General features: G+C 39.2%; 2 protein-coding genes across 3 annotated transcripts; one reads left to right on the top strand and one right to left on the bottom strand.

Moving 5' to 3' along the window:
- The first annotated feature begins 966 nt into the window (after positions 1-966).
- LOC121764585 (kinesin-like protein NACK1) lies at positions 967-6,638 on the top strand. Its single transcript, XM_042160598.1, has 15 exons — positions 967-1,046; positions 1,734-2,134; positions 2,233-2,322; positions 2,416-2,516; positions 2,744-2,860; positions 2,959-3,040; positions 3,125-3,192; positions 3,288-3,347; positions 3,436-3,560; positions 4,032-4,230; positions 4,349-4,459; positions 4,546-4,632; positions 4,724-5,668; positions 5,752-6,077; positions 6,177-6,638. Exons 2-15 carry the CDS (start codon positions 1,888-1,890, stop codon positions 6,517-6,519), a joined length of 2,901 nt encoding a protein of 966 aa, XP_042016532.1. The 5' UTR covers positions 967-1,046; positions 1,734-1,887; the 3' UTR covers positions 6,520-6,638.
- A 260-nt stretch (positions 6,639-6,898) lies between these two features.
- LOC121763235 (L-Ala-D/L-amino acid epimerase-like) lies at positions 6,899-9,764 on the bottom strand. 2 transcript variants are annotated; one of them, XM_042159191.1, is made up of 7 exons: positions 9,102-9,763; positions 8,463-8,573; positions 8,024-8,240; positions 7,599-7,932; positions 7,454-7,515; positions 7,265-7,337; positions 6,899-7,077 (listed from the first exon to the last, which is right to left on the bottom strand). In XM_042159191.1, coding segments are annotated over exons 1-7 (1,218 nt in total). In that variant the 5' UTR covers positions 9,522-9,763; the 3' UTR covers positions 6,899-7,076. The 2 variants fall into 2 exon arrangements, with proteins under 2 accessions (XP_042015125.1, XP_042015124.1); XM_042159190.1 differs by lacking the exon at positions 6,899-7,077 and having other exon boundaries at positions 7,095-7,337; positions 9,102-9,764.
- Between the last annotated feature and the right edge of the window lie 2,403 nt (positions 9,765-12,167).

Raw genomic sequence — 12,167 nt, forward strand, 5'->3', positions numbered from 1 at the left:
ACTCTCTTTACATCAAAAGTTTAAAATTATATACTATGAAAATGATTCATGATGTAGTAGTCACTATGATCAGTACGACCACTGGTCGAATCGAATTATTGTAGCATATATAACCTCATCATAACAATTAGGGTATCAATAGAAATCAACAAAATGGCAATGCAAGGTTGATTTCGGTAAAGCCTAAACACCACATTTTATTGTGGCTCCTGATCAATAGGGATCCATCGCCAAATTTGTGCGACTGGTTTTCCATTTAAACTCACGTCTTTCATCTTCAACACTCTCTCTGATTTCTTCTTTCTTCAACACTCACAAAAAAAAGGAACTTCGACTTTTCCGAAATACTAAACCATAATAAAAAGAAGATCCAATTCGTCGATTGAAAAGATGGGTGACACTTATTAATTGCATTGACGTTTTGTGTGGATTATATGGAATTTGTTTTACGTTTTACATGTAAAAGATTGAGGAGGCTACTTGACGAGTAATTTGAGGATAAAATACGGAAAAAAGAGATACGAGAAGGCTACTATAATGGATATAAAATGTAGAGTAGGTTTTGCTCCTTTTTTAGGTTTCAAAAAGAAAATAAATCAAATGAAAATATTTGAACAATAGTATCACTAGACGATGTTGTTTAATTATCAGTCGTTTAATTTACGTATACTTTCCTTTTTGATTTCATCACTCGACTTCAATTTAACGTTAATTAGAATAGATGGAACAAATTTAATTTAAATTTTGGGATTTGTCATTCAATTTTTGAAAAATATGTGACAAATTGGAATTTAACTAAATTTTGTGTGTTTTATAGCAAATAATAATGATTATAGAGGTAAATTTGGAGTGTGCAATTTCCAGCTTGAAGTTTGACTTTGAGGTTTTTTTAGCATAAATTTTTAAGTAACCGTTGCACAATATAACTAGCCGTTGTACGTTTTGAACTCAAATACAATCACATTCATTGCTCCCCATTCCCCCTCTCTCTATCTCGCTCTCACATCGGTTTCCAATTTGATTTGTTTATTTCTGGATAAACTCAGGTATGCGGACTTTGCTCTTGTTTAGTTCCTCTATTTTTGTTAAATTATGTTCGTTTTGGTAAAAAAAATCGATGCGGCTGATTTTGCTTCGATTGAGCTGACTTAATTTGCTTAGATTAATTTGGACTTGATTTTGTGAAGTCCTTTATTTTTGGTAAGACGCATCTCTCCACCTCTCGATTTATGATTGTTCTTCGATTCGGGTGGCATTCGATTTGGGGTGATTTGCTTGAGTTATCCGATATTTGTAATAGTTGGGCACATTTTCAGCTTTAATTATCTGAGTTTCATTTAAGCATATCCAAATTTCAACATGGCCGAGTGTTACTCCTTGGAAATTACTTGTTTAATTTTAATCAACATCCGAAATTCTGAGAAGTTGTTCAATGTGGATTATACTAGGCACCTATTTTAGCTAAATGATGCTAATTTTACTTCAAATTGAGGCCGATCTGGTAATTAATTGGAAATAAGTGAACACTGAACTTTGTCAATATTGAGAAATGTTGCTGGCTTGTCTTTCACTGTTCAAATATTTGTTGGGTTTATCAGCTTCCTCTCCGTGAAATTTCATGGTGACTGAGTGACAGTTAACTGTTCACAGACTAAATGGATCATTTGTCGTTTCAACCAACTCATCACCTTATGAATATCAATATGTCATTAATACGGCCTCCTAATTTGCAGATTGTTGTGTGTGGATCTTTTCAATTAAGGGCTTTCGAAGTACCACAAGCCGTTTGAATACAACAACCTTTTAACTTATAGCCTCTGGTGGGAGGCCTTAGGTTGTGCTTCAGCTGGTGTTCTATCAGAGTGTTACAAATTTTATTCGGAGAAGATGACTGTTAGAACACCAGGCACACCAGCCTCAAAAGTGGACAGGACACAAACAGCCGTCACTCCAGGTGGAAATACAAATAGAGCAAGGGAAGAGAAAATTGTTGTAACTGTAAGACTAAGGCCTCTGAGTAAGAGAGAGCAATCATCTAAAGATCAGATAGCTTGGGAATGCAGTGACGATCATACTATTGTGTACAATCCTACTCCCCAAGAACGTGCAGCTTTACCTGCATCTTTCTCATTCGGTAACTACTAACCAAAAATGTAGTAGTATCATTCTTGAACAAGATTTTGGATGCCCCTGTCCTGTTGTTTAACAGATAACACAACATTTTATTTGCAGATAAAGTGTTCGGTCCTGATTGTTCAACTGAAAATGTCTATGAGGATGGAGTTAAAACAGTGGCATTATCTGCCCTCATGGGGATCAATGGTAATTCTCTTTCCTGATTAGATTAGATAGGAGAAAAGTGTTTTACCATAACATGGTATATCTTACACAAGTTCTCCTGAAAAATTCCTGCAGCAACAATATTTGCATACGGACAAACTAGCAGCGGGAAAACTTATACAATGAGAGGAATCACGGAGAAGGCTGTTAATGATATTTACATGCATATAATTAATGTAAGTTTACACAATATTTTCTTTTACTGATATTTCATACATGCCAAAATTGGAGCTCGACAGAAATTGATTAGAAACTAAACAAATTAAATTTTTTTTCTGAAAAACTAGTTTTGAAAGATACTAATTCACTGAAAAAAGTTATCCTTCAAGTTGCAAATCATTTTTTATGCTTTGGCTAATTGTTCAAAGAGAATCTGGATTTTAACCTTTTAACTACTGTACAGACACCAGAAAGAGATTTCCGAATAAAGGTATCTGGTCTTGAAATCTATAACGAGAATGTCAGGGACCTGCTGAACTCTGAATCTGGTCGTAGTCTCAAACTACTAGATGATCCAGAGGTAAAACTCTCAGCTGTTCTCAGTCAAACTATATTAAGTATAGTGAACCAAGTTAAAAAATCTTCCTCTATTGGTTACTGATGTCAATCCATTTGCAGAAAGGAACAGTGGTTGAGAAATTGGTGGAAGAGACAGCAAAAGATGATCAGCACTTGAGACATCTAATCCATGTCTGTGATGGTGCGAAAAAGTTTTCAACATGTATATAATTTTTTGTGGATTAGATGAAGTACCTTATTTATGAATATATTCTACTCCTTTCAGCTCAAAGACAAGTGGGTGAAACTGCACTGAATGATACTAGCTCCAGATCACACCAAATCATAAGACTGGTCTGTTTGCTTTTGACATATCTATTGGATTAGAACAGACGATTATAATGCACTATTATTTTTATTAACTTGAAGTCTTTTCATATTAAATGCAGACAATCGAAAGTACTCTTCGTGAAAGCTCGAATTGTGTGAGATCATATGTTGCGACCCTGGTAAAACCAGATATCTGATTTTCCTTATCTTATAATCAGTTTTATAACCAAACTGCAAACCGTCTGATTTTCTTCTCCCAATTTGCAGAACTTAGTAGATCTAGCTGGCAGTGAAAGAGCCTCACAAACAAATGCAGAGGGTATCAGGCTTAGGGAAGGGTGTCATATTAATTTAAGCTTGATGACTCTTACAACAGTAATCAGGAAGCTAAGGTTGGTGTTACCATCTCCGCTTTAATGGGATAGTGATTACTGCAAGTAACCCATTGTTATGCTCCTCTAGGTGCCTTCTAAATAGTGGTCCCTAGTTCCTTTGTCTTCCTCTTTTGACCCTCTATAGGTTTCTAGGATACTTCCTTTGGAAGTACGTCCCAGAAAGTTCGTCCTACTTCCTTTTTTGCACTCGTTTTGCAAAAATAATAATAAATAGTTAAAGTGAAGAGAGAGTAAAGTAAAAGAGAGAATAATGTAAAGAATAGTCTTACCTACGTTATTCTTTCTCTTACTTTACTCTCTCTCAACTTTAACTATTACTATTATTTTTGCCAAATGAGTGCAAAAAAGGAAGTGGGATCAACACCATTTATGTGTGGTACTATGGATTTTTTTTGCCTAAATTACTTTTCCTAGACTGACAAGGAATACTTTGAAAAGCTGCTGATTTTCTGGATTTTTGGCATCCAGCGTGGGAAAAAGAAGCGGTCACATTCCCTACCGAGGTTCAAAGCTCACAAGAATATTGCAGCATTCACTGGGAGGAAATGCTCGCACAGCCATCATTTGTACATTGAGTCCAGCAACAAGTCACGTGGAACAATCTCGTAACACACTTTTATTTGCTACCAGGGCAAAGGAAGTGACAAACAACGCTCAAGTGAACATGGTAATTTCTATTATATGTATGTTATACAAGTGAACATATAGCTGTGCAGATGCATTATAATTCCTTTTCTAATATCATGAAATGAATCTTTTTAACTTCTTTGGTTGATTTCCATCAGGTAATCTCAGACAAACAGCTTGTTAAGCATTTGCAAAAGGAAGTAGCGAGACTTGAAGCAGAGTTACGCACACCAGACCCATCTAATGAGAGAGACATAAAACTTCTGCAGGTTAGCTGATACTTATTGCTGTATAGTACTTATTGCTGTATGTCTACTATGGTAATTCTCATACTTAGCTGGTGCTGTTTGCTTAGATGGAGCAGGAGATGGAAGAACTGAGACGCCAAAGAGATCTAGCTTGGTCTCAAGTAGAGGAGTTGCGCCGAAAACTTGAGGAAAAGGTCTGCATTTCTTCTTTCCCCATGCTAAATTTCCTCAAAACAATTTTATGTACCTGGGGGCTCATGTCACCTTTTTTGTTGTGTATTTCAGAGATTAAAACCATTCGATTCACATAGCCCATCTGTAAAGAAGTTCCTATCATTTTCTGGAACTTTATTACCCGAAATTAATGCAAAGGAGTTAGGCCGTTGCGAAAGAGTACGAACTCTGGGAAGGCAGTCACTGAGGCAATCATCTACTGCTCCTTTTACTTTGATGTATGAAATCCGGAAACTTGAACATCTACAGGAGCAGTTGGGTGAAGAGGCTACTCGCGCCCTTGATGTACTACAAAAGGAGGTTTCTTGTCATAGACTAGGCAACCAAGATGTAGCAGAGACTATAGCTAAGCTTCAGGCGGAGATAAGGGACATGCGCTGTATCCAGCCTTCTGCTAAGGATGTAACTGACGTTGAAAATGTCTTACCCGTCAACAAGAGTATCAGTGCAAACTTGAAAGAAGAGATAACCAGACTTCATTCACAAGGAAGCACCATAGCTGATCTTGAGGAGAAACTAGAGAATGTCCAGAAGTCAATAGACAAATTAGTAATGTCTCTTCCAACCAAGAGAGATCAACCATCTACTGATAACGGTCCAAAGATGAAGAATCCTGATAAGAAGAAATTGCTGCCTTTAACTTCAAATAGTGGTTTGAACATGCAAAACCTCATAAAGTCTCCATGTTCTCCCTTAACAGTTTCAGGCCAAGTATTGGACCAGGATATTGAAAACAGACCTCCCGTTTCTGATGCTATGTCTGGTGAAACTCACTCAGTTTCTGACAAAGACACTCCTACTAAAAGTGAATGTGGAGATGCCTCATCAAAGGAAAACACCCCTTATCGACGTTCAAGTTCTGTTAATATGAGGAAAATGCAGAAAATGTTTCAAAATGCAGCAGAAGAGAATGTTAGGAGCATAAAAGCATATGTCACTGAACTTAAAGAACGCGTAGCCAAGCTGCAATATCAAAAACAGCTTCTTGTATGCCAGGTAAAGTAACTTTGGTATATAGTTTTCTAAAGAAACATTATCCCGTTTACCTCAGCCTCACAGTTGAATCTTTATTTCTTCAGGTGCTTGAACTGGAAGCTAACGAGGCTGCAGGATATAATTTGGAGGACTGTGATAATATTCCTGAGATCGAGGAGTCACCAGTTCCATGGCATTTGGTTTTCAAAGAGCAGCAGGAGCAGATCATCGAGTTATGGGACATATGCCATGTCTCCATCATCCACCGGACCCAATTCTATCTGTTGTTCAAGGGGGACCCCGCCGATCAAATATACATGGAAGTAGAGCTCAGACGATTGACATGGCTGCAACAGCACCTAACTGAGAACGGAAACGCAAGTCCGGCCCCTCAGGCAGGAAACGAGGCCACAGTTTCATTGTCCTCAAGGTCTGATCTCTCTCCAAAAAAAACAAGTTCTTTTTTTTTACTTCATTGAGTTATCATTTCCAGATATGCCTAACTCTCATTCAATCTGTTGTGGTTCAGTATCAGAGCGTTGAAGCATGAGCGCGAGTTTCTTGCAAAGAGGATGAACTCGCGCATGACAGCTGAAGAAAGAGAAGCATTATTCATAAAATGGGAAGTGCCATTGGAGGGGAAGCTACGGAGGTTGCAGTTTGTGAACAAGTTGTGGACCGATCCCCTCGATGAGATGCATATACAAGAGAGTGCAGCGATAGTGGAGAAGCTTGTAGGCTTCGGTGGAGGAGGAAACTTGACAAAGGAGATGTTTGAGCTGAATTTTGCACTTCCATCTGATAGAAGGCAATGGCAGATGGACTGGAACCAGATACTCAAACCACCATCTTTTGTTAGGAATATTCTGTAAGTAAACTTGATAATTTGATTAATTTATTTATTTGCTTCACTCACAATGTGATGCAAATTGTAAGAACTCAGCTGCTGCTTGCCCCCTTTGGCTATTTATTCAAATTTTTAACTTATTCATTTTGTATTATTTGTCTGAAACCAAACAACTGTTGTTAAATACGAATCAATCGAGTTCAAGTCAATAAAATCAGAATCATCACATGATCGGTTGCTAAAATCTATGAATCGCTATAAAAAATTAACAGTTTGAACTTTAAATACTGCCGAATGAAATCTCAACCAAAATTCATCAAGTCATAGTATAATGTAGTCATTTCGTGCTCCTACACATGTTCATCCCAATCTAATCCGTTCAAAAAAGAAGAAGAAGAAGAAGATGGGTCGAACACCATGATTACACATCTCATTAAAATGAAAAATGCATACAATAATTATGTCACATTACATGTTTATACTGTGTGAAACTTAACAACACTATATTCATCACCAAGCAGAGGCTGAATAGGATGATAGCTGCTTGCTTTCCAAGTGAAGAGAGTGGGCTCTATCAACTTATCTGCAACACAAACACATAAGTTTATTTTCTGTCATGCTTTTAAGTCAGCCCCGAATTCCATTCTCACTTCAAACGAGCTGCATGTCTCGCTTGTGCATTTGTATTACGACCAAAGATATCACACAATGAATCCTGTGCACAGTCTGTTTGATAAGTAAAAGTAGCTGAGTTCAATATAGCAACTTACCAGACAATATTGTCCCAGTGTAGAAAACCGCCGTGACCTCTAGCATTAGTGAACTTGTAAATCGGGCCAGAAACTGAGCCAGAGATTATATCGAGTTAGTAAGTTGTTAAGAAATGGAACCATGATGCTAACCACGAGCAAAGACTAGAAAAGACCGATGTGGAAAAGGAGAAAGACGGGAGAAAGCACCTTCATAACCCCCGAGAACTGGATCCTCTGCTAGTAAGATGGGAGTGTCGAGGTCAATGAATCTGCATAGAAATTATATCTCAAATGAGTGAATATATGCTTTCTACACATAACATTGCTTGAATTAAGCACTATCATAGCTTACTTGAAACACCCCAGACCAGCTGCCAAATGACCAGCAAAGCCCATAGCAAGCCTTGTTTCGACCATACCACCAATCATCAACTCCAATCCCGACTCCCTTGCTAAATCAATAATCTCGAGAGCCCCAAGCACCCCCACTTTTGCGAGCTTTATGTTGACTACGTGTGCAAGGTCTTCCTTCACTATTTTCTTCACATCATCTAAACTACGGCAACTTTCATCAGCAGCAACAGATACCCCATACTTGGTTTTTGCAACGTGGCTAACATGACCAAGGCCTTTCCAGTCGTCTCTGTGAACTGGTTGTTCAAAAAGGACAGGCGTCACCTCCATCTCTGTCAGAAAAGAGAAGGAAACTGAGATCTTTCCACAGAATTTATGCACGTAGATGAAACAAATATTTACTACTGAGAATGACTTGGTTACCATGTAATGTTTGGAGAACCTGAACGGCTTCCTCACAGCTATAACCTTCATTAGCATCTAAAATGAACAAACAATCGGGATGGACTGTGCGTATAGCTTTAAGAACTTCGATATCAGCAGTCAAGGTCTTCCCAACTTTGAGCTTCAAAGTCTTGAAACCTTGAACGCGATACTTTGAAGCCAGCTCAGCCGCTTCGGCTGGGGAAACTATTGGGATCTGTATGTATGATTGTAGCATTTTAAATACACTCACATGATAAACTAACTGACCTTTTCACATTCTTTCTTATTTTCTCTTATCTCTTTTTCTAGTTAATACAATCACATGAATGAGCTAACTCACTCTCTTATTTTCTCAGTCTTCTTTTCTAGGTAATACAATCACATGAATAAATAAACTAACTCATAAAGGAGTATTTTGAAGAGAGAAGTATCTCACTGTTATATCTGTTGTTATCATGTTTGTGAATCCACCAAACAGTCTCCACAGTGGTACTCCAATGCTGTTTGCAACTGCATCAATCAATGCCATCTCAATTCCTGCTCTAACCTTCATCAATCGTATACACATTCAATTAGCACCCGAAATTTACGATTCACTCAAGAGTCTCAACTCGTCGCACCAGAAGTGACAAGTTCATCACATTAAACCACAAACATTACATTACAAACATTACAAACATCACTTAAGACTCGTAGATCTTTCACTGTATACTTGAAACTTGTAGGGTGATTCAAAAACTAGCAAGCATAGACCAAAAACACTTCAACCATCTCAAGGTGATCATCATCTTTTCATACAAACCATTTTTGCAGTGTAATGTTCAAGGATTAAAACACACACACACACACAGTAAAAACAGAGAAGTAAGGATGATCTAAAGTGTACCATATTTGACTGTATGTATCCTAAATTAGTATTTGAAACCCTAATTAAAGAAATCCCCAAATATGATCACTTGAAAGGATAATAAATCACGAAGTTTGGTCAAATTCAGTTCAGTCCCGAATCATCTTTCTCCATCTCAATTATTCCAACATTACAAGATTCAACAAAGCAATGAAAAGAAAAACTCACAGAAGCAAAGGAATGGCCAGGAAGCAACCCATTGATCTCAGCAAGAACGATTCCCAAGGTCTTGCCAGGGCTCTGCTTGAGAGCCCGGCAAGCCTCCGCCACGGCGGAGAGAGCCGCAGGCTGATCCTCCGCCGTGACGTGGGGGAGAATCGGGGACTCCCCCCAGCCGACGCAGCCGTTGCTGAGCTCGACCCGCACGGCCACATTCTCCACGCCGTCGAGCCGCGACGAGGCGATCGTGAACGGCGCGATCAGCGGCACGTTCAGCGCCCTACCCTCCGCCCTCTGCACGCTCACCGCGTACGTCTCCATCAGATTCTTGAACCCCAAACACGCCGGCGGAGCCGCGGCGGCCATGCAAGCGGTGGGGCCCTTCATGAAACAGGGCTGCAAGGATAGCAAGGCGGCTGAAGGTCCCATTTTTTGGTTTTAGAGAGAGTGAACAAAAACAAAAACAGTGTGGGAATCGAATCGATCAATTCAGGTGATTGGAAGATGCCGCCATTTTTAATTGTTTATGTTGATGTGAGAGAAATCTATATTCAATAGAAACAAGTTGAATCGAGCAATTGTTTATTTTTGCATGTATCTAACGCCATTTCCGACCATTTTCTTCTTGTTTTAGTCGTGTTTGTAATTTGGTGAGGGATCTTGAGTTGAATTTATAGATGCTATATTTAAGGGGGGGAAATTGAAAAAACTAGTATACTATCATTACAACGGATGTCCCGTGTCCGAAGATGAATGAACAGTTGTTCGTTAACGGTTGTTATTCACAATAAAATAAAAAAGAATTAAAGTGAAATGGTTGTAAATTCCACCTAAACTTTGTTTTATGTATAAAGAAAATGATAAACATAGAAACATTAACAAAAAACAAAGACAGCTAAATTGGAAGTAGTTGACAGACACAAGAAAACAAAAGTAGAAGGAGATGACATATATCTTAATTTTATTCGGTAAAAGAATCTTATAACAAAAAAAAACACTCGCACATGTGAACATTAACTAATGATCGCTCTAAACATTAAATAAAAATGCCATAGTATATTTAGAATTACTTTTAGTTATGTGGAAAAGAACCAGAAAGTTGAGGTGGGTGATTGTAATTTTATATATTTATGTCCGTAATAATTAAGTAAAAGGTCACGCCAAAAACCATAATGGTTGTTACAGGAGATTATCATTTAATTTGGCTAATAAAGAACAAGTTGCTATTATTTAATTACTAATTAAACAGAATATGTCTCTTCGAATGTATCTCAGATACCACTTGATATATTATTGCCCCTATGGTGCCCCAACGGATGCTTTTGGTAACAAAACTGTAGTTAATAATTTGGGACACAAAAAGCTTTATGGTAATGTTGCATTTGTGATGTGAATCATGTGATGCAAATGTTATATAAATTTTTTTTTCTCAAATTCCAACAATCATTCAAATAGACCTGTAAGATATTGTATGTGCTCATATATGTATTGGGAAATACGGCCTTTATGATATTTATACTGACTGCGGAAAAAATGGTTATGATTACTATTTTCGAACGGTTGGAAAGAAACCAAAGAATTAATGTAAATTGATTCCTAGTTGATCTCTAATGGATCATATCCCTAAATTAGGAGATACTAGTTAGTATATGTAAATTGTAATCTTACCTATAAGAGTTGTAATCTCTGCACATATCATTAAGTAATAATATTACACCATTCTTCAAATCCTTAATTATTTCTTTATGGTATCAGAGCAGGAAGAATTCTGGCTCAGAGAATTCTCATCATAGCCGAGTGATACCCAAACTCTCGGCCCTTATACCAAAACCAAACCATAGATCAATTCAGCAAAAAAAAAACCAATCCAAATATGACAGACACAGACAACAAGCCAACAGGAGAATCCTCAAAGTTGAGGACAAACAAGGGCGTTACCGTGGCGTTCAAATTGAACGGGAAAAATTACCCGTTGTGGGCTCGGCTGATGAAAGTCGAGATTGGAAGCAGGGGGGATACTCCCACATCTACGACAAACCACCGGAGCCAAACAGCAAGGGATACCGGGAATGGGAGGAAACCGATTTGATCGTTTTCTCTTGGATCTTCAATAATATCGAAAATGATATTATCGCCGATTTTGCTCACCATCAAACGACCAAAGCCTTGTGGGACAATCTCGCGATCACCTTCGAAAGCAAGGCGGATCCCTATCAAATTTACGACCTGGAAGACAAGATAATATACATGAGACAAGGAAATCTTGATCTTGAGACGTATTACCGTCGAATCCACGGATTGTGGGTAACAATTGATCGAAGTCAGAAACAACCCGTAACATGTTGCGACAAGGGGATCGGGGAGTTTCGACAACACGAGCGAGAAACGACTCATCAAATTCCTCACTGGATTGAATCAAGAGTATGATCACATCCGTCGGGAGATCTTGAAGGAGCAGCCTTACCCCTCAGTTGAAGAAGCCTACGGATGGGTGAAGAAGGAGGCGGCTCGACAGAAAATCATGCCACCGGCATCCTCTTCACCCACCGGAGACTCCACTGGCGTAGGAAGCGCCGATGCATCATCGGGGGAGATAGGCTATGGATTCGGGGCTCAGAGGGATCGACCGAACCGAGGAGGACCGAACAACCGTGGAGCGCCGCCACCTGCCGCAGCCGCGCACCACTTCGGAGGAAAGCCGGACAAAAGCAAGCTATGGTGTTCCCACTGTGGGAAGAACAAGCACACGAGGGAAACTTGCTTCCTCCGTGTAGGATATCCGGAGTGGTGGGATGAGAAGCAAAAGGCACGGACTCAGGCGAAATTCGCCGCCATGGGAGTCGCCGAGACGGAGCGGCGACAGATTCCCCAAAATCAGAACAGGGGCGAACCAAATGGAGGGGAAAATCAGGCGAATCCCACTCGCCCCGAAATCAATGGTGGCAGCAACAGCGGCGGCGGCGGAGGAGAAGTTCGGGTCGGTAATTTTGTGGCGAGAGCCGGAGGAACGACGGAATCACAGAAATGGAGCAGCGGCGCCTTGGATGGAGGTAACGGGTTTGGTCATAGACCAAA

Source organism: Salvia splendens, chromosome 14, assembly GCF_004379255.2.
Source record: "Salvia splendens isolate huo1 chromosome 14, SspV2, whole genome shotgun sequence".
In the NCBI taxonomy this organism is placed as follows: Eukaryota; Viridiplantae; Streptophyta; class Magnoliopsida; order Lamiales; family Lamiaceae; genus Salvia; species Salvia splendens.